Raw genomic sequence first — 23,407 nt, forward strand, 5'->3', positions numbered from 1 at the left:
AATGGTTTTCATGGATGAGAGTATGTTCATGTTATTATTTGCCTAATTTGGTGACTGACTACCGAGTAAAAGATTAATTTGTGCCAAAACACAATAGAGTTTCACTGACCGCGTTGTTGCCGTAATTATGCACAATTATAGCATGCTATTATTTGCCTTTAACATTATTCGTATTCCTCGGATGCCCTATCATAACAAACCAAAGAACCATTTTGGGTCTTGGCCTACAAGTTAAATACCAGTGATTTAGATAATTAGTGCATAAAGCACATTTTTAGGTTCATTGACAAAATACTTTTAAAGTGCACATGTAAACTTAATAATATAAAGAAATCCAAACCACAGCATTCTTCTTAATTTGTCATGGCAAGAAAATGTATTTACTTTAATTGCGACTCTCGCATCATCAAGCAGACACGTCTGGTCTCTAGTGTAATACACCAAGCGTGTGCATGCTGTTTTTCAGTGTAGCTGGCTGAACGACATGTACGACGTATAATAAGAACTAATCAGGAACATGTTTTTGTGCACAATGTCCAGAGATGTCAGTTTGCCTTATGCCATCCTGGCTATTTGGTATTAGACAGTGAAAATAACAGCCCCCTGTGGTGTAGAGGTCAACAGTGTGACCTTATGTGGAGCAGTGCTCAGAAACTATAAACATTTGACTACAGCTCGCTGTTAAAAGCAGTTTATTCACGGGCAACTGACCCTCAAATCTATGGTGCCCGCGAGGTGACATGGTCGGTTCACTTAGTTTTGTCATGGCCACGACATAATAACTCGTGGGAACGTGATATGTTGTGGCCACGAGATATTAATTTGAGGGAACGTCATATTAACTCGTGGTAACATGATATTATGTTGTGGCCATGAGATAATTTTGTCAAGGTAACAACATCCTTATATCATGGCCTCGAGATGTTATGTTGAGGGAACTACATATTTTTCTAGTGGCCATGAGTTTAATGTGTAAACAAACCTGCGTGACCATAGCAACCCAGAATAATCAGAGATGGATTCATTAATATTTTATTTTGAATTAAGAAATTATTATATTATTTATTATAGAAATTATTACATTATTAAATTATATTAACCATAGGGCTTGGCTACCGGGCTGTATTATGTGCGATAGTCAGCATTCAAATGAAGTTTATCATGAATAAATTTTACATAAAATGCATAATATAAAATAGGCCTACAAGAAAACATTTTTATCCACCCTACAGTCTTGTAAGTCCATTAACTGATTTTTTCCCGTAATATTTATAAATTATTATTATTATTAGCCTATTATTATTGGTTATATTTTTATATTAATTTTTTCCCTTCTTTTCGATCTCTTTACTTAACGTTCTGAATACTTTTGTAAAAATTAGCCTACTGTAAATGCGCGTCATGCCAATAAAGCTTTGATTATGCTGACTGGAATTTTTGCTGGAATGCAGTTTAAATTTAAAATATATTTAATTTTATTTTTGCTAATTAATAGACCATAATTATAAATACTATAGTGTTTCATTGAGGAATTAATCGTTCACGTAGTTTCATTTGTAAATGAAAACACAACACGCTCATTTAATATCACACATTGGCATAAATACAATCATAAAATCTAAACTTTATTGGCATAATTGTCAGGCATTTATTTACAAAATATATGATATGCTAGCAAATGCTAGCATAATACAAAACGTTAACTAGGTAAAGCAATACACAAATTGAAAGTGGAAATAAGCATATATAACATAAATACAAAAATATAGCCCTAATAAGTTAATGTAGTAATAATAATAATAATAATATACAAATAATAAATTAAAAGTTTAATGTTAATAAAAATATTTTATCTATTTTTGATAATCCCGGGTTACTATGGTCACGCAGACTCGTGGCCACGAGAAAAATATGTCGTTACCTTGACAAAATGATCTCGTGGCCATGACATCATATCACGTTCACACAAGTTAATATGACATTCCCTCAAATTAATATCTCACGGCCATGACATATTATCACGTTCCCACAAGTTATTATGTCGTGGCCACGACAAAACTAAGTGAACCGCCCGTGTCACCTCGCAGGCACCGTACAAATCCATCTGTTTTCACTATGTGTCTAGTTTATTTCAACATGCTGATATATGGTCTTCTGATGTTTATGCATTGTTATAATGTTTGTGATGCTGTATTGTTATGACTGACAAATCCGGCTTTTGCTAATTTAACTTTGAGGTTACTTAACATGCAAATGAGCTGTTGAAAGTATAGCCTGTGATTGAGCTGTGTATAATGCTTATGAACACATGCCAGATATGACTCATGGGTCATTTGTGGTAAGTGTAGTTAACTCCAGTTATTCCTTTTTTTTCTCCTTTTGATAAGACCAGAAATTGTTTTATTTAGGTTGACTATTTGTGGAAATGCAACCTAGGTAGTGAGGCAATTCATCATCAGCTGGATTTGCATGTTTGTTCCCCTCCATACTCTTTTGTTAAAAAAAAAAAAAAAAAGGATTATGTAAGTTTTTAAAGACACAGATGTGAATTAGTCATCATGTTTTGCAGGCTCCTGAATTCTGAATCCTGCCTAAAATCCACAAAGATGCTATATCTGCCAGTGTAAGTCTTAATATACTGCTTTACAACATATTTGATAGCTGAGTTCAAGTTTTCTGGTCATTTAAAGGAATATTTCACACAAAAAATAAAAATCTGTTGAACATTTACTCACTCTCAGATCATCCAAGATGTAGATTTTGATGTAGAGTTTGTTTTTTCAATAGAAGTTTTTAAGAAATTTACCATCACATCACTTGCTCACCAATGGATCCTCTGCAGTGAATGGGTGCCATCAGAATAAGACTTCCAACAGCTGATAAAAACATTACAAAAATCCACACGACTTCAGTTAATGTCTTGTGATGTGAAAGGCTGTGTGTTTGTAAGAAACAAATCCATCAAGACGTTTTAATGCAGGCTTCCTCCAGTGGAAAATCCTCTTACATCGGAATCCACTGACATTTGTTTAGAGCTTTAGTTTGTAGACGGTGCTTGATCTGTGAATATTTCTCTTCTGATTCTAACAGGACAACGTTATCACTGGAGAAAGCTTTGTTATGGATAGAGGACTCCTATTTTAGCCAGAAGCAACTCTTTGAAGTTAAAAATGTCTTAATTATGAATTTGTCTATTAAAAACACACAGCTTTTCGCTTCACAAGACATGAATTGATGGACTGGAGTTGTGTGTATTATTGTGATGTTCTTAACAGCTGTTTGGACTCTCATTCTGACGGCACCCATTCACTGCAGAGGATCTATTGGTGGGCAAGTGATGCAATGGTAGATTTATTTAAATCTGCTCCAAAGAGGAAACCAACTCATCTACATCTTGAGTGGCCTTAGGTTGAATTAGTTTACAGCAAATTTAAATTTTTGGGTGAAATATTCCTTTAAAGTTAATTGATCAGCAAAATGCAGTTCTAGAGATTCTCCATATATTATGAAAAAATTAAACTGTCCCTTGTATGATTGATCACTCAGCTGAATTTGCTCACCTTTATAATGTTTTGCATCAACAGCTTGTAAGACTCTTTAATGAACAGTTTCTCTGATATTTCCAGTATCTGGTGTTTTTATACACTCAGTGAAAGAAGATCACTCTGTGTTGTTTTAGAAACACTGATTTTCTAGTGAAAGATACTAGTGTAATACTAATACCGAATCAAAGGGCTATTGCGTGCATATTTGTGTACAGTATATACATGGCCACACGATGAACAGAAGATGAGAAATAAGACCAAAAGAAAGACCGGCAAAAAGAAATACAGAGTTGTTTATGAGGGCCCTGTGGAGAATGTCGGCTGAGAGGGTAAATTAGGGATAACAGCTGCTGGTGTCACTTCTACAACTTGTTTGTATCATCTCATGTTACTGTTTAGGCTCACAAGACACTTGCCCTCTTATAATACATTTAGGATTTACCACTCATAAAAGTGACAACAGATCTGTTCTCAGATCAGTATAACAAGGCAGCTTGCACACTCAGCACAGCAGAGCGTTGGAGAAAATTATTGCAAGATAAGCTATTTGATAGCATGCACACTATTCATCATTACTCCGGACCTATAAATAATATCATCTCTTTTCCAGTGCTTAGTCTGCAGTGTGTATTCCCGTTCACCCAGAAATTAAAGTGTTGTTGTTTGCTCAACCTCATGTTGTTCCAAACCCATATGACATGCTTTCATAGAACACAAAAGGACAACATTTCTCCTTTTGTGTTCCTTAATAGATTAAGTCATATAGGTTTGGCTTCTCTTCTCTGTCCTGTCTAATCCCTCACCTGCAGCTCTGCTTCTGCTTAAAATGGATTAATTAGCTGTGGGAGTAACACCATTGCTCTGGATCTCACTGTCCACACATACGGAGACAAGACAATTTTTTACACTAATCTTTGATGATTTATATAATGCTTGCATTGATACAATGTTCCTTTCTGTGCTGTCATCATACACAAATTTAAAGTCTGAATTAATGTGGTAAAGGTTCGTTCACATGGGTCAGAGATGTAATAAAAGATGTATAAGGTTTGCATTTGCTCAGGAAAACCAAAAATCCTTCAGGACTATTTACACATGTATTACCTTTAGAATCCTTGTTTTTATATTATGTTTAATATATATATATAAACCTTTAAGATTGACTAGGAGAATAGTACTGAAAGAGCAGATTTTACTCATTACACTGATAAGAAAAGTGTTTATTGATGCAGACATTGGCACAGTCATTGTCTGATAGTATCTATTATTCTCTCAGCTGAGTTGAAGCATTGAAAGCAAGCTTTGTAATATCAGTTCATTTTGAGGCAGTCTAGGTTTAATTTTTTTTATTTTTTATTTTTTTATAATTGTGAGTGACTGCTACTATAGACATGGTTCTGCAAGACTCACTAACCTGGCACCGACACTGTCAGAATCCACACCACTCCCCTTACGAAGCTGGAGGTCCTCTGTTGTAATATTAAGTTTCAAATGTGCAACTGGGATAGCCAGGGCTCAAGGCTCAGTGGAAATTTCCACTTCAGATTCAGGCAGCAGCCTTTGTTCTGAAACAGGGGCTCGACGCAATTTGCTGGAAATTGGCTTGGGACTTTGTTGCAAAAGAGTGCAAACAGCTTTTTCCCGTAATAAAAATAAAAAAAGACAAAAAACGATAATGATTAAAAAAAAACAAAAGACAGAAAACTAAAAATCAATTTCTGGTAAAGCATGTTGCTTTTTTAAAGGGCTCCAGTGTATAGAAGGATATTGAGCAATTCAGACTTTTTCCAGCATTTAATGGTCAGTAGACTATACCTTTTTTTTTTTTTTTTTGGAATGCATAATCATGTGCATCGTGTAAAAATATTTTGCCTTCCTATGCCCCAATCTTTTTTTTTTTTCTTTTTTTTAAGAAACGCAGAATCGAGTTCATTATGTGAACATATTTTGCCTTCCAATGCCCCTGTTTACTGACAGACATCAGGAATACTAATTATTCAAACTAATCACCCTAATAAAGCCCTATTGCTTTTGTTTGGATTCCAAACGGCTGTAAAAAGGGAACTATCAACTAACAATGTTAGGTGGGGAGTAATGTTTGCTGCTCAGTAGGGACATGTTGACAGTAAAAACATGGTTTTATAGTTCTAAGCCTTGAGATATTGAGATCCTCCTTTGATGGTGGGGGGTAACATCTACCCTCCCTATGATGGAATATTACTAGAAGTACCCAGAAAGGAGTCTTTTTTTTCCTGCTTGATAGTGTGCATGGATAAATAGGAGTTTTAACTTACAGGCAAAGGTGGGTTATGGAAGCAAGTGTGTCTGTCTCCATGATTGTCATGTTGATTTTTATGGCGGTTACACAAGTGTTGTAGAGAGGTCAAAGAGTGGTGTCAGTAAGAGTAGTAGAGTTATTTTTGTCTTGTTTTGTTGAATGGACGTAACTGTCTTTGAATGAAAAGCTGAGTACACACTTTACATAGGGAAAAAATTATAGTCTGTCTGTTCCAAAACCTAGTAATCTAATGTCTGCCTATCCAGACAACATTTTAGATCATTATAGATACACTCTTGACGCAAAGGGTGGATGACAGCAGTATATTAACTTCTCAGTGACATAATTTTTTGTAAAGTATAAGTATTGCATGCATCCTTTGAGGAGAAGACAATCCCAAAATGCTCTGCGAAAAGAAAAAAGTTGTAAAATAGGACATGAGAAATGTTGATTATTAATATTGTAGCTATTCAGTACCGAAGAAGCGACTTCTTGCTGTTCTCTCCAAAACTGTCTTCAGTGGTTTGATAATATTCAGGAGTTTGAGTTTGCCAGGGCAGATGCTGAAGTTCGTCTTGGCTCTCCAACTGTCCAGGTTTTATGATGCTGACACCATCTTTTGTGTATTTTAGCATGTTTGTTTTGTGATTAAAGTTTCAGCAGTTGCAGCTCTTTCATGGATGTTGACTTTGTGATGGTCAGTTTTTGTGGAAACAGAGTCTTCCAACTGAATATTGAGGTTTGCTGTCACCTTTGTTGCAGTAATTTTGAGATGTTTGGACAGAATCCTTAATGCACTCCCCCCACCCCAGACCTGATGTCATCTTATATTTCAAACAGAAGACTGTTGACAAACGTGATGCATGGCAGCAACTCACTGTGTGATGTAGTATATAAATGCAGTTATGTGCAAATTCAAGATATATGGTCAAAAAATACCGCTGTATGAGATTTTGTCACACATTTATGTCATATGATAAGCAAAATCACACGAGCAGTGAGCGCAATATCACACAAGCGCTGTTTTTGTCCTGAATAACATGAGTGCAAATTTGATTTTATACAATTCAGTAAATAAGGAGTATTATTGTAAATTATCAGTTAATTATATTGTGTTACATTGTCTCTTTTTACTAAATTTTGGCAGAGAAAATATTACCTATAAAGCCACACCAGAACTCCGAACTAATGTACATTTCTTACAGTTACACAGTGGTGATTCGTTTCTGAATGAATCCGTGTTTTGAACGAATCATGTGAACCAATGATTCAGTGGCCCATTCATAAAGAGAGCCATTTACATTATTCCTTACATCAAACCGTTTGAACAAATCGCATGAATGAATGACTCAATGACTTACTCATAAAGACATTCACTGACATTTTCATAAAAAAACAAACAAAGGGATGGTTTACCCAACTCTATCATCATTTACTCACCCTCATGTCGTTTCAGATCTGTATGACTGACTTTCTTTTGTAGAACATAAAAGAAGGTATTTTGAAGACTGTTAACCAAGCTGTTTTGTTTAACAATTTCTTTCACTTGAACTTGAACAATGTCTCTCACTTTTCACTGAGTTTCTTTTCTTTATGTTCCATAGTTTATGTTAGGCCAATGTAGCCTAAACGTTTATGTGTAGTAAATTTTATGTTGAATCAAATAAAATGCTTTTTTTTCCCCTAAAAATACTTTTTATGTCTACTTGATACTTTTCTCTTTTAACACAGTAATTGCTTTAAATGACCTTTTGGGGATATTTTCATAGCCAAATTTAACTTGTGATTAATTAATTTATCATCACATCATGTAGTTAATTAGGTAAAATATTTAACCGACTGACAGCCTAAGTTATAGATGATTCTGCTAAACGGGTTCCCATGATTTGTTTTTCTGGGAGTCCAACAAGTCACGCATTTCACTGAGTGCTTGTAACTAACCACTGCTGAACAAAAGATATACTACATTGATATACAGACAATAAAAAGATAAACAAAAGATCATCGGAATTACCAGTATTTTTTCATGTTAGAGTATTTGTTAAGCTACATGCTGATGTCAAACTCTATTGCCATCCATTGTGAGTTGAGTGTTTCCTGTGTACTACATGTGAAGAACACTATTTGTATGACTCATGTCCTGTGTTGTGTGTTTCAAATCAGTCACTTATGTTCTTCCATGATGGTTAGGATGCTATCTTAATAGGTCCACTTTAATATTGTTGGCATGTTCATTTTAATGTAATTTATGTTTAATATGTTTGGGACCACTCAGAGGATGTGTGAAATATCTATGCATTAACATTTGCCACTTGGTCTTTAGCTGCCAGGCAACATAAGAGAGGTCATTATAAAGGTGTGTGCTGATGGTCTAGTTTACTGAGTTTCTCAACATGCAAACACTTTAGCAATCAGGGTTATGCACAGAGTGTGTAATTATAGCTCTCTTTACTGCAATAAATGCTTCCTTTTGCGTCTTTGCTGAGGGTCAAAGTGAGAAATGACTCATGAGCAAATCTGAAAGTGAAATTGAATAGTTAACTATAGACAACTTATTCAATAGACAACTTAGAAAGTTGCATATCCTTATGGAGAATAGTCTTGGTGGCCTATAGACAGAGAAAGTATCTTATTTTCTTTTCCAAAGATACCGGGGTGCTTTTTTTCCTTTTTTTTTTTTCTTTTTTTTTGCTCTTACTGGTAACAAAAAAATGACATTTCCAGCTTTTATTGTAAGGATGATTGTGCCTATTGAAGTTATTTCCAGGATGACTGTGCATATTGAAGTCATTTCCAGAAGACAGTAATCTGAGGGTGGTCAAACATTAACTATATCAACTATGGATTTGGCAATTAATAACAGTTTTTTTCTTACAAAGTATGAACATGGTTTGTGTGGCTCTAGACTGCTAACCAAAATAAGTTGTAGGTTTGAAACCTGAAAATGCCTCTGAAATATGGGCATTGTAGCTTAGTTTGGCAATAATCTGCTAAATGACAACAACCTTCAATTTTACATTTCATTTCCAAAATGTGCTAGAAACACAATTCATAACATAACACCAGTGTGCAATGCATTCTCATATTTAGTGGGTGCTATTGTATAAATTGTAGTTTTCTACATTCAGTTTTCTTTTTTAGGTTAACTACCGTCATAGTGGAGCAATAGTTGGAAAGGAATCTTGCAGAGCAATTTATTTAAAGGTGCACTAAGCAAATTTTGCCAAACAATGTTGATATTTGAAAGCACCAAAACAAACATGCCCTTACCCCAAAAGAACCTTGCCCCTACTTTGATACTCCGCCCCACACGTCGTACACAATTTGCTATGGCATTCCGGCCGAGAGTATGATGTCATCCATAAGTGAAAACAATGAGTGTTACCATGGTAATTCAGGTCGAATGTGTTTGAAAGTAGTGTGTGTTGAACAGTTTAGCTCCGTTTCACGTGGAAGACGAAGTCACCTATCAAGAAGAAACCAAGCAACCACATGTTCAAATAATTCAAATATTGCTTAGAGCACCTTTAAAGTCTGTTACCTACATGAGAATAGCTGTTAGGTTAAATAGCTACTTGAATAATAGCATTCTGTTAAAAGGCACCTAATTGTCCCTGTAATACTGAAGTTTTTTACTGCCTCAGTAATGTAGTATTCAGGCCTGAAAATTAAAGTTTCTTGGGTTGACTATACATTTCTAAACTTTGTGCTCAAATATAAAAGTATCTAAATTCTAAAACCCTGCGCCACATTTCAAGTTGGAGGCCTCCTCAGTTCATCTCTTTTTACAGAAGTCTGAAACAAAGCTGTAGCCTATTTTTTTTTTTAAACCACTGCCTTCTTAAGTGAACCTTACATATGTTTTCCCTGGATGGATGTCACGGGTGCTTTAAAAGCCTCACTATGTAGATTTAGCATTGACTAAATACCCATTGTGATTTGCTAAGGTGAATGATGACCACAAAGTCTGTATTAACTTTAGCTGGGAGAATTCAATGTGTGTTATGTACAGTACGCACTTCATTTTTCCCAGTCTGCTGGTGGGTTGTTCTCCCTTGGGAAGATTGTTTGGTAGTTAATCAGGCATTTCCTTTGTTGTCTGGTATACTGTCAGTATTTATATTGCTCACATCAGGGCACAGTACGTCTAGAATTGTGATTAGAGCTTAGCTAATGCACGTAAATTGAAATGTGACATTGTGCCCTATGATCTTATGTAATAATGTGGATATCGAGAGAGAGAGAGAGAGAGGGAGGTAGGGCATAGAAAGCCCTATTCTGTTACTGTCACTTACAAAATGGGTTTCAAGTGTTCCTTCAAGGGTTATACATTTACTGCATTTACGAACATTTGAACAGTGTTAATATTTACATAATGCAGTTTTAACATTTCAAGTTAATGAACTATGAATGATCATGAATTATTTACAGACATGTATATTTATAAATTAAGGCTAACTTTAATAAATGCTGTAAAAATATGTTGTTTATTATTATTTCATGTAATGCAAATGCTAAGTTCATTAGCAAATTCTGTTACTCAGGGTTCAAGATTATTGTTAATTGTAATTGCTTTCACTCCAATGCAATTTCGTTTTCAAGCACCAACATTTACTAGTGTTGTGAGTTCAGTAAGTCATCTTGTAGGAATAGATTGATTTTCTGTAACAAGGATCATTTAAGTGCTTTAAAATATTTCAAGTGTACCAAATGGGCTATTGAGACTTTTTTATATACTTCTCACTCCTTTATTTACACTGGAATTGAAAAGGAAATAAAGTAGACGTAAACAGGGCACTATAAAGTAGGTTTTGTTGCTTTGTACTACATGGCTCACTGTATGTGAAATATTTTTGTTTAGTCAGAACCTTCTTTTAAGCCCAAGAGTTTACGTTTTATAATCCATCTGAGTATATTAAGAATTTTAAAATGCAGCAAATTTTGAACAAGCAAGGGCCACTACAGTGTTACTCTGCACTTCCTCTCAGCTCTGAGAGTGACTCTGCTCTATTGAAAAGCTTTTCCTCCTCAGCGGAGGTGAAAATACCATTTGGCGGTGTCGTTACAGCAAGCCGAGCATTGCAGAATGAACTTGTCTGATCAGTTTGGTGACATAATGGGAAGTAGGGGAGAGAAGAAACTGGATATTGCACCCTGTGGTACGGTAGATCACAAAAAGAAGCTGTTTAGTTTCACTTCCCTTCATTTTGGGTGGCAGCAATGGCCTGACAGACACTTAAAACACCTTTTGTGGCACGGCTTGTATTCCACAGCAGGACAGTGGCTCCGGGGGTACATTTGGTGTCTGCAACTCTCATGCTTAGCAGAAGCTGGTATGTGAAACTGTCACTGTGGTTCACAGGGGGTTTTTATTTGTGGTGTCCCTGCTGCGACCTCTGCAAGCTTTCCGTCTTCTCCCTTTTGAGATGTTGACATGTAATTCTAAAGCTTTTAGATCTGATCTGCTCACTATTGGAGATTGCCTTTACAGGCTAGGTTCTTGAACGTAACACAACTATTTTACTTTAGTCCATCGAGAATGAGACTCGAAGGAAAGAAGCCTATTACTCATTTAAGAAACATCTTCTCAGAATCACAGGATCAGATTTGGGGAAAATCCCTAACACTCCCAAGGTGGAATTTTGTTATTATGTCTTGAGCAAACAAAGGATTTTCTCAACAGTGTCATACAATCTCAAATTGTAATCACTTACACTATAAATAAAGTCCTGCAGTTCTTTACATTTGCGATCTGTTAAATGTTATAAAGTCCAAATTGATAGCTGCTTTTAAAGATTCAGCTTGTGTACATTTATGTGAGAGAGCCAGGTTTATTTGAATGTTTTTTTTTTCTATGCTAGACGAGACTCATACAGTAAGCAAAATCGGATGAGGGATTTTGCCCTGAGCTGACTATGTAGGCAAAAATGAGTTTGCAGAGCAATATCACTGCATGCAGTAAATTGTTTTATTAACTACAAGATAAAACTTGCAATGCAAAGATAGAACTGTGTATTTGAAATAGCAGCAGTTATATGCAATTACTGGATAAAATTTGTTTATTATTAATGATACGAAAAATTTATTTGAACTCATTTATTAGGATGAGATCTTTCTAATGATGTGACAAGACTGTCTGATCTGTGTGATGCATTTACTAATTCCTCATTTCAGAAAGTAAAATAAACATATTGGTTATTGTATGAGTCGCAACAAGCTGTTGATTTATTGTTATTGATATCGGCCCAGAATTTTCACATCAGTGCAGACTTTATAATTGTGGTGGATATTTTAACCTATCCAAACCCCTTTTACTCAGTTTTCCCTCATTTTGGTTGATAAACACACATCTCAGTTGGAATGCTGTTACTGTTAACTGGGGTGAAAATGATGTTGTGACCAATGCATCCAGCTCTCATACTTGTTACATGTACATGTTTTCTCATACATGTTTTCTTGTCTCTGAGTAACTCACCGTAAACCTGACACTGACCCTGCATTAAACTGGATGCAAACCAATTATAAGTAAAGAAGTTTTTGCTCAATTATTATCAGCAATGAATACCTTAGATTTTTGTTTGTTCAGGTCGATGTGTCTCTTTGTTCAACTTTGATAACAGTGAAAAATTTTTCTTGAGCACAAAATCAGCATATCAGAATGACTTCTCAAGGAACTCAAGTACATGCATCTTTGTGTTTGAGGGCATTAAAATGTCAGTATGTATGTTTTGGCTTTGTGACAAGAACCATGCAGGCCACAAGAGCTCAGACAATTAATGTCTGTACAATTGTATTTTGCCACAGAGGCAAAAGTGCATCATGAACCCGACAGATTCAAACTTCAAACTAGGTTAAACAATTAATACTGTTTACTAGTACATACTGTATCGGTAAGAGTAAGCGATGCTGTTATTGATATAACAGTGTGTGTATAAAGGCAGCTGGTTATTGATTTTCTGTTTGGATATTTACCCATCTGTCAGAAAGCTTTGCATGGGTAAAGCAGTACAGGCACAGACAGAGGAAGACAGGAGGCAGGTGGTCAGTAGGAATCTGGGTGAAAGTGGGAGCGTTTCCGAATGTGTCAAAGGCCCTCACAATCAGACAGGTTAGGATGTCAAATGTTTATACGGAGAGTACAGCAGCTCTAAGTCTGAGAGAATAAAGTATAATGGCTAACACCCAGCTGCATGTGCTGTTACATCACACAGTTTTTCTATACCTTCCCCTTTGTTTACACACACACAGGTCCACATGTCTCTTGTCTACCAAAGGCATGTCCAGACATGCCCACACTGGGGGGAGTAACATCCTAAAGAATGTCCCACTCTCACTCTCACACACATAAACAAACAAAGACCCAAACACACACACCATGTTTTTAGGAATAAAATGTTAAATATATACTTCAGGTGAATGATATATAAGCTTCAGAATATCAATAGGAATAAAACTGTTAAAGGTGCTTTATGTATGTTTTTGACTTTACTAAAGCATAAAAATACCATAATATGTTTCCAGATATTTAAGAAACATGCTAAGTTAACATACTTGTTTATCTGAAAAACAATGCTACAGTCAGTTATTCTCCTTTGAAAATGTGCATTCCGGGCGGAATGTCAATCTCTGTTTTGGTTTGTGGAACCCGCCCACTGCCAGTTTACCCAATTGAATTTCAGCACCCCGGATTGCCAGTTGGCGGGAAACACAGCGTATTTCATTTCATTCATCGTCAAGTGAGCTCGTTCCTGTTGGTGCGTCAATCTGGCAACCTGCATTGTTTTACATTTTATTTTATATTTTGCTTTCTAACACATTGAAATTGAAACTCTGAAGTGTCCAAATACTTTTTGGGGTTACTGTACTCATGCCAGTAATAAATTATTCAGTATCCTGTTAGCAGTCTTAAGGTTTAATTTTTATTATTTCTTCCAGTCAGACGTGAATATATGATATATTAAATATAATAATAATAATAATAAAAAAAAAAACATGCTCATAAGGGACCAAGTCAAAGCTGTGCTGACTCTCAGTAGATTAGTTAACACTAATTTCCCACAGACAGACAGTGTGGGTATTACTTAATGGCTCCTGCAGGACCAATGTTCTCAAACTCTCTCCTCTAGAATATTACATGTACTGCCCAATGCACAATTTAATGCATTAATGAGTTTATTTATTGGTCTATTGGGTACATAAGCAGTTGTTGTGGAAACCATCCAGAAATCAAGCCAAGCCACATATCAAATCACAGTCATACTGACAAGAACATTTGCTTATACGTGCATCGGCAGACAGGGATATTATTTTCCCTTGAGACTGAGCTGACAAAGCATAAATTGCACACAGCACAGATTACTGCACTAATGGGCATGTGGTCTGCTAGCATTTGCACTTGCATTTAGTGTTGTGATCAATAAATCACTCACTGATGTTTCTTTGTGTCCTTTCCCTCTCATTCTAGGTTATCCATGACCTCAGATTTACAACATTACAGTTTCAGGATGCCGAATATAGGGTTCCAGAACCTTCCCCTCAATATCTACATTGTCGTCTTTGGGACGGCCATTTTCGTCTTCATCCTCAGCCTACTCTTCTGCTGCTACCTGATTCGGTAAGACCACCTGGTGTTTAATGTGTGCGGCAGCAGAATGTGTTTGGACAAGCCTCAAAATGCCATACATTTGCTTATTTATCCTCTTCAGCCAGTTACAGGGTTTGAACGTCTGATTTAATCTCTAAATATACAGGCTACAAAACGGAATTGTTGTAATTAAAAGGCTAACACACATTTGAGCATAATTTGCATCATGATTTGTTTGTAAATTCATGAAAAACGAAATCCACCCTGTATGAATAAGTGGGTGTAGTTGGAACGTGTGGTGTAGAGTGTTGCCATCAGAACTGATGTACGTCATTAAAGTCACATTTACACCACAAATATAAAAGTTACCTACTGTATGAACCTCACATGCTGACACTCTCTTAGATTATGCCACAAATGCATGGACTGGTGTTCATCTAGACAACTGTCCAACGCACCATGCTCAAAGGTAAAATAGAAAATGGAAGAGAGTTTAAAAGACTTCTGTGAGAGGATGGAGGAGAACTAACAGATGGTGATGGAACATCTTCACACCGTTTTTATACCATGTGAGGCAGCTTTTATCATGCTTACTTTGAATCAAGTCTAAATTTCAGAACCATGCCTTAATTATTAGTGGCTGTCCAATAAAGAAGTAGAGATAAATCTGCAAATTTCATTCATTTATACTTCTGCTAGGTACTGAGAAGCTAATCCTACACATTAACACAGTTTGTGGTTGTTTTGTTCTAATAGAGCTGTTCAGTTTCAGAATGGGTTCCCTCTGAAATGTTGGATTTAGTTTTGGATTTGTGAGTAAAATAAGGTCTGTTATTAGCATTTCAATATATAGACTTGTCTGTAAATTGCACTGTCCTACCGTAATGGGATTTTTATTTATTAATTTATATTTTTAAAATACACATTTAAGCCAATTCCCATGGGAGCCCAAGGCAAATTAGCCTTTCCAGGTTGGTCTACAAACCACATCTTGATGGCATGCCTGAACAGCTCTACTGCAAAACAGCATTTTCTTGGGGATGGTGTCTTCAGCTTGTAAATGAAATCCAAAGCTTCTGAAATTCCTAAATAAGTGACGATCGGGACAATAAGGCAATTGTTTGGCATTTTGAAGGAAGATCATGATTACTTGTTGCAGAAATGGTTTTGTTACTTTTAATTTTTTTTTGTTCGATGCACTAACAAAGATTTTCATGAAGAGTGAGAAGGTCACACAACACAGTTTGGAGAAGCTAAGAAAGCTACTGACTTGATAATCTGAATTAAAAAAAAAACACAATTACAGTCTCGCCCCCGCTTAGATTTGGCTGGTAGTTTACATGTAGATGGATATAAAGCTTCTTATTTTTCACAATAACTGAACCCAAAGCAGCTTAGTTGCACAATCACAAATCAAAGCATTTTCAACCTTGAGGAAACTACATTGTGTCACCAACTTCCCTTATGGATTGAGTGAACTCTACAGCAGCTGCTTCACAACTTGAAGGACATTTATTTTTATTTTTTTTACTTTTCAAGAGAGAATGAACCTGGCAATGAGCAAACACATAGAAATGCGAATATTTGGTCCTTCATGAAGCTTAAGAAACTCTTTTTCCTTCAGCTATTGAGCTGCTGTCATCTAGTCAGATTTTTCCTGAGCGCTGCCATGTGGTCATTCCTGGCAGCAGAGATACTGAAGCTTTAATGTGCAATTGTGTAGCATCTCTTACATAAGACAGTGAGAACCAGCGGCTCTCATCCAAATTGACCCTAACCAGTGGGGAAGATGGTAAGTTCTTTCCCATTTAATATAAACTATTTCTGTTTTATTTGACTTTGCCTTCCCCCTTACTGCATTTTCAAATGTTTACCTGTACTGGTAGCCTTTTATAGTCTTATATTAGTCGTACCAGTAAAAGAACACTAGATTCTTGAATGAAAAACTGTCAGATTACCAAGTCAATTATAAACAAGTTTGTATTTAGCCCAGATTCCAAGCTTCTAAAGATGCAGTCTCCCTTGCATGTAATTAGTTCACAGATATTCATAACTTTCTCATTGAATTACCAGCAAACATTTGTTATGCCCTCATGCACAAAGAGTATGTGGCCACTAAAAACATTTTAGGCGCATTTAAAAATGCATTAACATCGTTTTAATAATAATTAATTAATTAAATGTCAAAATAACTGGTATTTATTTTAGTTGACTGCACAAGTACACTTTTCACCTACAACATTTCACAAAATATGTAAGTGGGGCCACTGTACATCTGAAGACCAGCTCTGAAATATTTATACTGTACATTACACCAGCAGGGGATAATGGAAATGACAACAATTGCATATTCAGCATGTACCAAAATAGTAGGCCAACATTCTGCCTAGCTGCATTTTCCACTATATTTTTATCTTGCTATTTTTCACCTCCACGTATACCTTCAGCACTGTTGAAACGATAGGGGAGAAGGCAGAGTGCTTATGCATAGCTTTTTACATCATTTAACAGTTGATTTTGACAGGATGGAGACGTCCCTAATGAGAAAACCAGCATATGTTGTTTTTGAATGCTGGTTACCAACATGGGATGTCTGTATGCTAGTGTACCCACCAGGGTTCTTACTGAAAATGAATTTTCTTTCATTTATTCACCCTAAAGGCATTACAAACCTGCATGACTTTCTTCCCATAGAACACAAAAAGTGTATTTTTAAAGAAAATCTTGGCTACTCTTTTCAATACAATGAAAGTGAATAAGGAATGGTGCTGTCAAGCTGAAAAAGACAAATAATCAGACTGATCCAGTCGCACTGATCTGGCCACTGTGCTAAACAGCTCACTAAACGTACAAACGTTCAACCATTTCTATACCAAACCTACTCTATGGCTTCAGAAGACTTGGTATATAGTTGTTTGGACCACATCTAAGGAACTTTTATAGTTATGTTGCGTCTTTTATGAAACTTGAAAGCTCCAGTCCCATTTCAATGTGAATGCATTGAAAAAGGCGACCAGTATGTTATTAAAAAAAAAAAAAAGTCCCTCTTTTCCACAGAAGAAAGTAATGTAGTTTTTAAAACACGAGGGTGAGTAAATGATAACAGAATGTTCCTTTTTTGGTGAAACTTATTCTCCTATATAACTTAACTAGTTACCAGCTAGACAAGAATGAAGTTTGTCTTTTCAGCAGGGATTTCTATGTAAAAGATGCTTTCCTTTTTATAGTTAAGATGAAATGATAGCGATCAGGAGCCGGTCTCTTGACCTGTTTAGTTAAACTGCTATTTTACCAGGAAAATCATAGACTGAATAAAGGACCATCAGACTGTAGTCGTGCGATTCTGTGGACATTCACAACATGAAAGATGAGAGAGTCGTGAGCTCAAGTGGACCTGTGAAGGATGTCGTGATTGAGAGCAAACACACGCAGCCGCACGTAGCAGCCATGCACCAGCTCCGACACACAAATGCGAAATGCCCCTGTGACTGGTGAACACACACATGGAGAAGAAAACTGCCGGGTGGGGGAGTGTTCGTCTGGCACAGTCATCCTCATGGGAAGAAAATCGAAATTCACACACACCCGTCTGAGATTGAGCACTTACTGTGACATGTTAATAGCTGTACCAGTTATTTTACAATGCAGGGAAATGGTTATAAGGTGGTTTTCTACGTGATGGACTGGAACACTACCCTAATGGTGCATGAGCAATCATGACTGCCTGTTGTTTGTCAAATGACAGTTTATCTTGACCTAGCTTCCTCCAGGAACTACACTGTATGATTTTGGCCCTGATTATGAAACATGAATATCTTGTTATTTTACGTTCCCATCATGTTATGATCGTATTTTTGCTTTGAAGAACGAATGCTCCTTGACTACTTTCACCCAGCCACCACAGACTTCAGGTGCTATTCACATAAAACACATTTTTGCATTCCACTTCACTGCATTTCCATTGTTTTCCTTTGTAAATTTGCAGTAGGCGGACATGTGTGACCTGCAGTGTCTTATGCATGACATGGCATTCTAAAAATTCATTGCTTAAGGTAAAAGAGTTTTTTTCATACAAGTCACTTGCGTTGTGCATTTTTAAACGTAAAAACACATTCTTTTGCGGGGCCCTTTATACGTCAACATTAGCACCAGGGTTTTGGCTTTGTTTTTTTTTTGCATGCCAATAAGTATAAACAAAAAATGTCCTAAAATACCCATAAATCCCTCATCCTCACCACAAAAGGGAAAATCTGCACCTTTACCTGCTGGTTTCTTATAGTATGTCAGTTTCTCTCCTAGACTGTGCTGCCTGTTTTACAGGTCCCTCTCACTCTGCTGCGAGAGGTTAAGCTTACTTGTAATGGAGGTAAATTTTACAATACATGTCTCCAGTTTTCTCATATCTATCCAACTCTTTCTTCACTTGCTAAGTCTTTTCTGAATGTATACTGTATTATCTTTGATCAGATTGCAAGGTACTGTGGTATCGTATGTTGTGTTCATTTCCTTTGTACAGGAAGAAATATTGGTTGAAATTATGTCATATCTTTCAAAGCATCTAAAAGGGTTTCAGCAAAACAAACATTCAAAAAAGGCCACGATAAATGTCTTGTAAAGCTATTGGACTTGGACTAATGTTCTAACAGCTCTACAGACATTAACAGTTCAGACATTAACAAATTAGAGGCTAAACATAGTGTGTGAGGCATTTGCTGATTTTCTTTAAATAGCCTTTTTCTTACACCAGAGACTCGATGCATTCCAGTTATTTTCCGCCAGGGTTCCTCTCTCACTTTCTCTCTCTCTGTCTGCGACCCACACTTGCTCAAGATCTAAATGGTGTTAAATGTAGACTGTCCATTGGTTGGCTGCCTCCATTTCTTGACTTCATGCCAAGAGTATCTGTATATAGTTCTTTTAAAGGGTCTGGCTCCAGTCTAACAGTCACACTCAGTAAAGCATTGCAGCGGTGTGAGTAGGTAGTGCCTGGGCAGTCTGGTTCAGACAGGCTGTTAAAGTGTGGTCAAGCTTAATGAGACAATACAAGACCCAAACTACTCTAGAAAGACTCGCAAGAGAGTTTTAAAATATTAAGGCAGCTCACAGCACTGCTAGAACTGGACGCAGCCAATGTCAAGAGGAAGATCTCTGAAAGTGGATGTCTCTGTGTTTAATTATATGATTAAGCTCAAATATGGTGGATATAATTTATACTATATATGATCATCAGGATGACTGGAGCAATGCCTTTTGGGTAGTGAAGACCACAATTTGTCAAATTGTGGCTGAAAAATAAGGTCAAGGCATGTGTTTACCATATACAATTGGAAAATATAAACAGAGGTCCAAAAGGCATTTATCACACCCAGAAAACCCTGTGAAAACACTGCCATTTAAAGTGAGCTGTATTTTAGTATCATGGTTCAACTTTGATTTTGGTCTTTGTTTATATATAGTTGGGTATTATCAATGTCTCTCCAGCACAGGTTTATGAAAATGTTATGTCACACTCTGAACTAAAACAAAGATTTCTTTTTTCCAGGTTACGGCACCAGGCTCACAAAGAGCTCTATGCATACAAGCAGGTGAGCTGCTGACGTATCTGTTCAAACTACCTACTGTATTATGTAAATGTACATTATTTACTGTGTATGATTCAATTTGGGTGTGAATGGGAGTGTTACAAACTGATTATTATTTTTATTTTGTTAACAGGTTATTCAAAAGGAAAAGGTCAAAGAATTAAACTTGCATGAGGTGAGATTTTATTTTATTTAATTATTTATTGTGACTAATCATGTTTAGTCATAATCTCAATTTTTTTTTTTTTTTTTTTTTTACAAATTTTACAACACTGTTGAAACACTGATATTTATCACTGTCTGTTCACAGTTGTAGTCTAGGTTTTTTTGTTTGTGTGTGTGTTTGTATTTTGAGTAGTTTTAAATGTTCAAGTTTAACATTGTCACCCTAATTGACATAACACTTGTAACCACAGTAGCTGACGGTCATTATATTAATGAATATCAGTTATATTCTGATATAGTACTCAGTGGATATAGAATATAGACTGTTAAACCTGAGCTACCCTCCACCCTGAACGTATAGACGTTTTACAGGAGATGTATGCTCTCCATGTTTAATATAAGCCTATGACGTGTTTAACCTTCACCGCGATGGTTTGTACATGACCGTGTTAACAGGCCAGTGTCCTGACTTCATATGTGAGTGCTAATGAAATGTTAGCAACAATATTGAGGTGTTAGGACACCAGAGCTCTTGCTGAATGCTCAAACTGTCCTGGAATTTCTCGTAGCCCTTCACTCCCTTTCTGTATCTCATAAAAGTTCATTGTCGAGGAATTGTTTTCACATTGTCGTATTTTATTCATCATGAGTAAAGTTGGATATTCCTCCACAAAGAGCAGGCGGAGATTTTAATTAAACATTTATGTATCTTCTGGCTGCGTATGTGCATGAATGCGATGTAATATTTAAACAAAACAGTGACGGCATTTGATGGAATACTCGGCCTTGTGTAGCGTCTGGCTACTTTTCATTTGTATTTGATACAACCGCACTGCAATGGCAACACAAACAAAACAATTAGTAACATTTTATCTTGGAAAGGAACACAAAGTTCTCCCAGCCACTGCATTTTTGTCTAGTACATGAAGTGTCATCAATATTAACAACACTATTAGTGATTTATATTAGTCATATCTTTTGAAACACGCCTGAAAACTATCAGCACTGCCCAGAAGTGCCAAGCAAATGTCAGCCGCACTTGTAAACTCAGTTTGTATGGTATTCTACAAGTTTTGTTGGACTTTCTGTGCCAGCAGTCATGACACTCATTTGTCAGACTCAAGATTTTATATTTGATATGGATTTTTATTTTTTTTTATAAATAGGTTTGGGGAAACACTTTCGTCAATACGCCTAATACTGGCTTTTTTCGGAAGATGTTTAATAGTTTTCAGGTGTTCCCATCTTTTGTTAGGTAACAATATTGGTTAACCAGACTAATTTGATTATGCTTTAAGCGTCCAATAAGGGCTTAGTACTCTCAGCTATTTTTAAATGCATTTAAATCAATTCAAATGTTATGATTGTATACAGGCATGAGAGATTTTCACTAGCATAGTTAGAGGTTACAGACATTCAGCACAGCCATACAAAGCTACCGTTTCCCCCTGAGGAAACCGACCATAGCATGTGTCCGACCATAGCATGTAGCCTCAGCTTTTAAGATCAAACCACCATGAGTTAGAAAGCTGAATTACACTGCTTCACACCACTCCTTGATCCTTGATCTTACATTAGATACAGCATGGAACAAGTGAATATAATCTCAGCTCTCGAAACATTAAGTACCCTTCCTTTAAGGTGATTATACACACACACACACACACATTGTACGGTAGAGCTTGTGCACAGATGATTGACGTGCAAACACACTGGTGCAGAAATCTAGCATATGTGCCAGACGGTTGCCAAGATATGGATCCTCAGATGGCAACCAGTGACAACAGCATGGACATAAATATCACAGCATCAGTGAGTAAGATTTATTGTGCGTAATTCCACTGCAGTGAAACAGTCGAAAATAAAACTGCACGGTTTGTGTTTTATTATACTTGTGCGTAGCTGCAACTCTCTAGGTGAGAGATCAAACAAATGAGAGCTGTGGTGTGAAATGGACTGAGCAGTACTTATTTCCGTTTGGTAAAAAAAGACCCCCGGGAGTCACATTTGAACTGCAGGTTGTGGTCCTTTCAATTCAGAAGACAGGAGAAAAAGAGGGCCAGGGCGTTAATAAAACAGAAATGCACGATGATGATCCACGGTAGTTTTATTTAGTGTCTTTACTATACTATTGTAGCTTTTGTTAATATTTTAAATGAGTTTTTTAATACTGTCTGTTTTTTATTTTGTGTGTGTTTGTTTATATATTTTTTTATATGTACTAAATGTTGCCTTGGCAACTAGCTAAAAAAAATAAGCTTACGTTTTTTTTTTTTAGTTAATGATTATTTTAAGTAACTTTTTTTCTGTTATAGTCTTAGTTCTAGTTTTAGTTCATCTTAATATCCATTACGAGAATGACACTGGTCCGGCTGGATGATTTATTATAACCAGACTGGTCTTGGTTGGAGTAGAAAAAGTAATAGTGAAAGAAATAGCAGTGTCTGTTTTGTGCAAGATTTAGTTATATGTTTAGTGTTATGAAGAAACATTCTGTCCCTTGTTGGCCTGTTAATGGCATTCTTTGGCATTCTTTCCTCACAAAAGCCAACAGTGTATATTCAGCAGACAATCTCTTGCGAGACGTGTGCTTGCAGTCTCGCTTGTCTCAGACAGAGAACCATTGTGTCTCGATAATTCACCAGCCACCCCCTGCTCTGGGTCAATGACACCTAAAGCACTCTGGCTTTATACAGAACTATATCATGTTTTGTGATGCACACAGAATAGTAAATAACTGTTGTGACAGACACCCATGTGCCCAGGCACATTTGTCCGAAACCACTTTTGTTCTCTTACAACTGGTACTGTGCATTTCCCAGCCCACTTGTTTGCTGTCAGCAAGGTTAATGAAATATTTACTTTGTACACAGTTCTGGAAGAAGTCCTGGATAAAAAGAGCTATGGAACATAACAGTTTTTAACTTTCACTTGTATTCTGAATTATTACAGCAAGGTATTATACTGGTATTTATATTGTGAATTAACACTTTGTCAAGGTTGTATGATTAATTCTGAATATTCTATAAAATAATCTGAATATAAAATAAAAAATGGCAGCTGTTGTTGCCAGAATTTAAGCAACATTTTAAGATTTACAGATTTAACTTAATTAAATTGAAATTTACAGTAAACAAAAAAAAAAGTGTTTTTTTTTCAGTGACAAAATTGTCTAAAGATAGGAAATAAAATAGTTTTCAGAACATTTCTAATATATATATATAATTTTTACATTTATAAATATTAATATTCT

At 36.2% G+C, this 23,407-nt stretch overlaps 1 protein-coding gene across 2 annotated transcripts in view; it reads left to right on the plus strand.

Moving 5' to 3' along the window:
- Nucleotides 1-23,407, plus strand: part of rnf24 (ring finger protein 24) — a 30,800-nt gene that overhangs the window by 1,773 nt on the left and 5,620 nt on the right. The window contains exons 2-5 of one of the 2 annotated variants that reach the window (XM_019092316.2): nucleotides 2,570-2,623; nucleotides 14,288-14,437; nucleotides 19,950-19,992; nucleotides 20,123-20,164. In XM_019092316.2, coding sequence (XP_018947861.1) covers nucleotides 2,607-2,623; nucleotides 14,288-14,437; nucleotides 19,950-19,992; nucleotides 20,123-20,164 — 252 coding nt within the window. In that variant the 5' untranslated portion in view covers nucleotides 2,570-2,606. The remainder of the gene's footprint in view (nucleotides 1-2,569; nucleotides 2,624-14,287; nucleotides 14,438-19,949; nucleotides 19,993-20,122; nucleotides 20,165-23,407) is intronic. The other variant, XM_019092317.2, reaches the window with a different exon arrangement.

This window comes from Cyprinus carpio, chromosome A1 (assembly GCF_018340385.1).
Source record: "Cyprinus carpio isolate SPL01 chromosome A1, ASM1834038v1, whole genome shotgun sequence".
In the NCBI taxonomy this organism is placed as follows: Eukaryota; Metazoa; Chordata; class Actinopteri; order Cypriniformes; family Cyprinidae; genus Cyprinus; species Cyprinus carpio.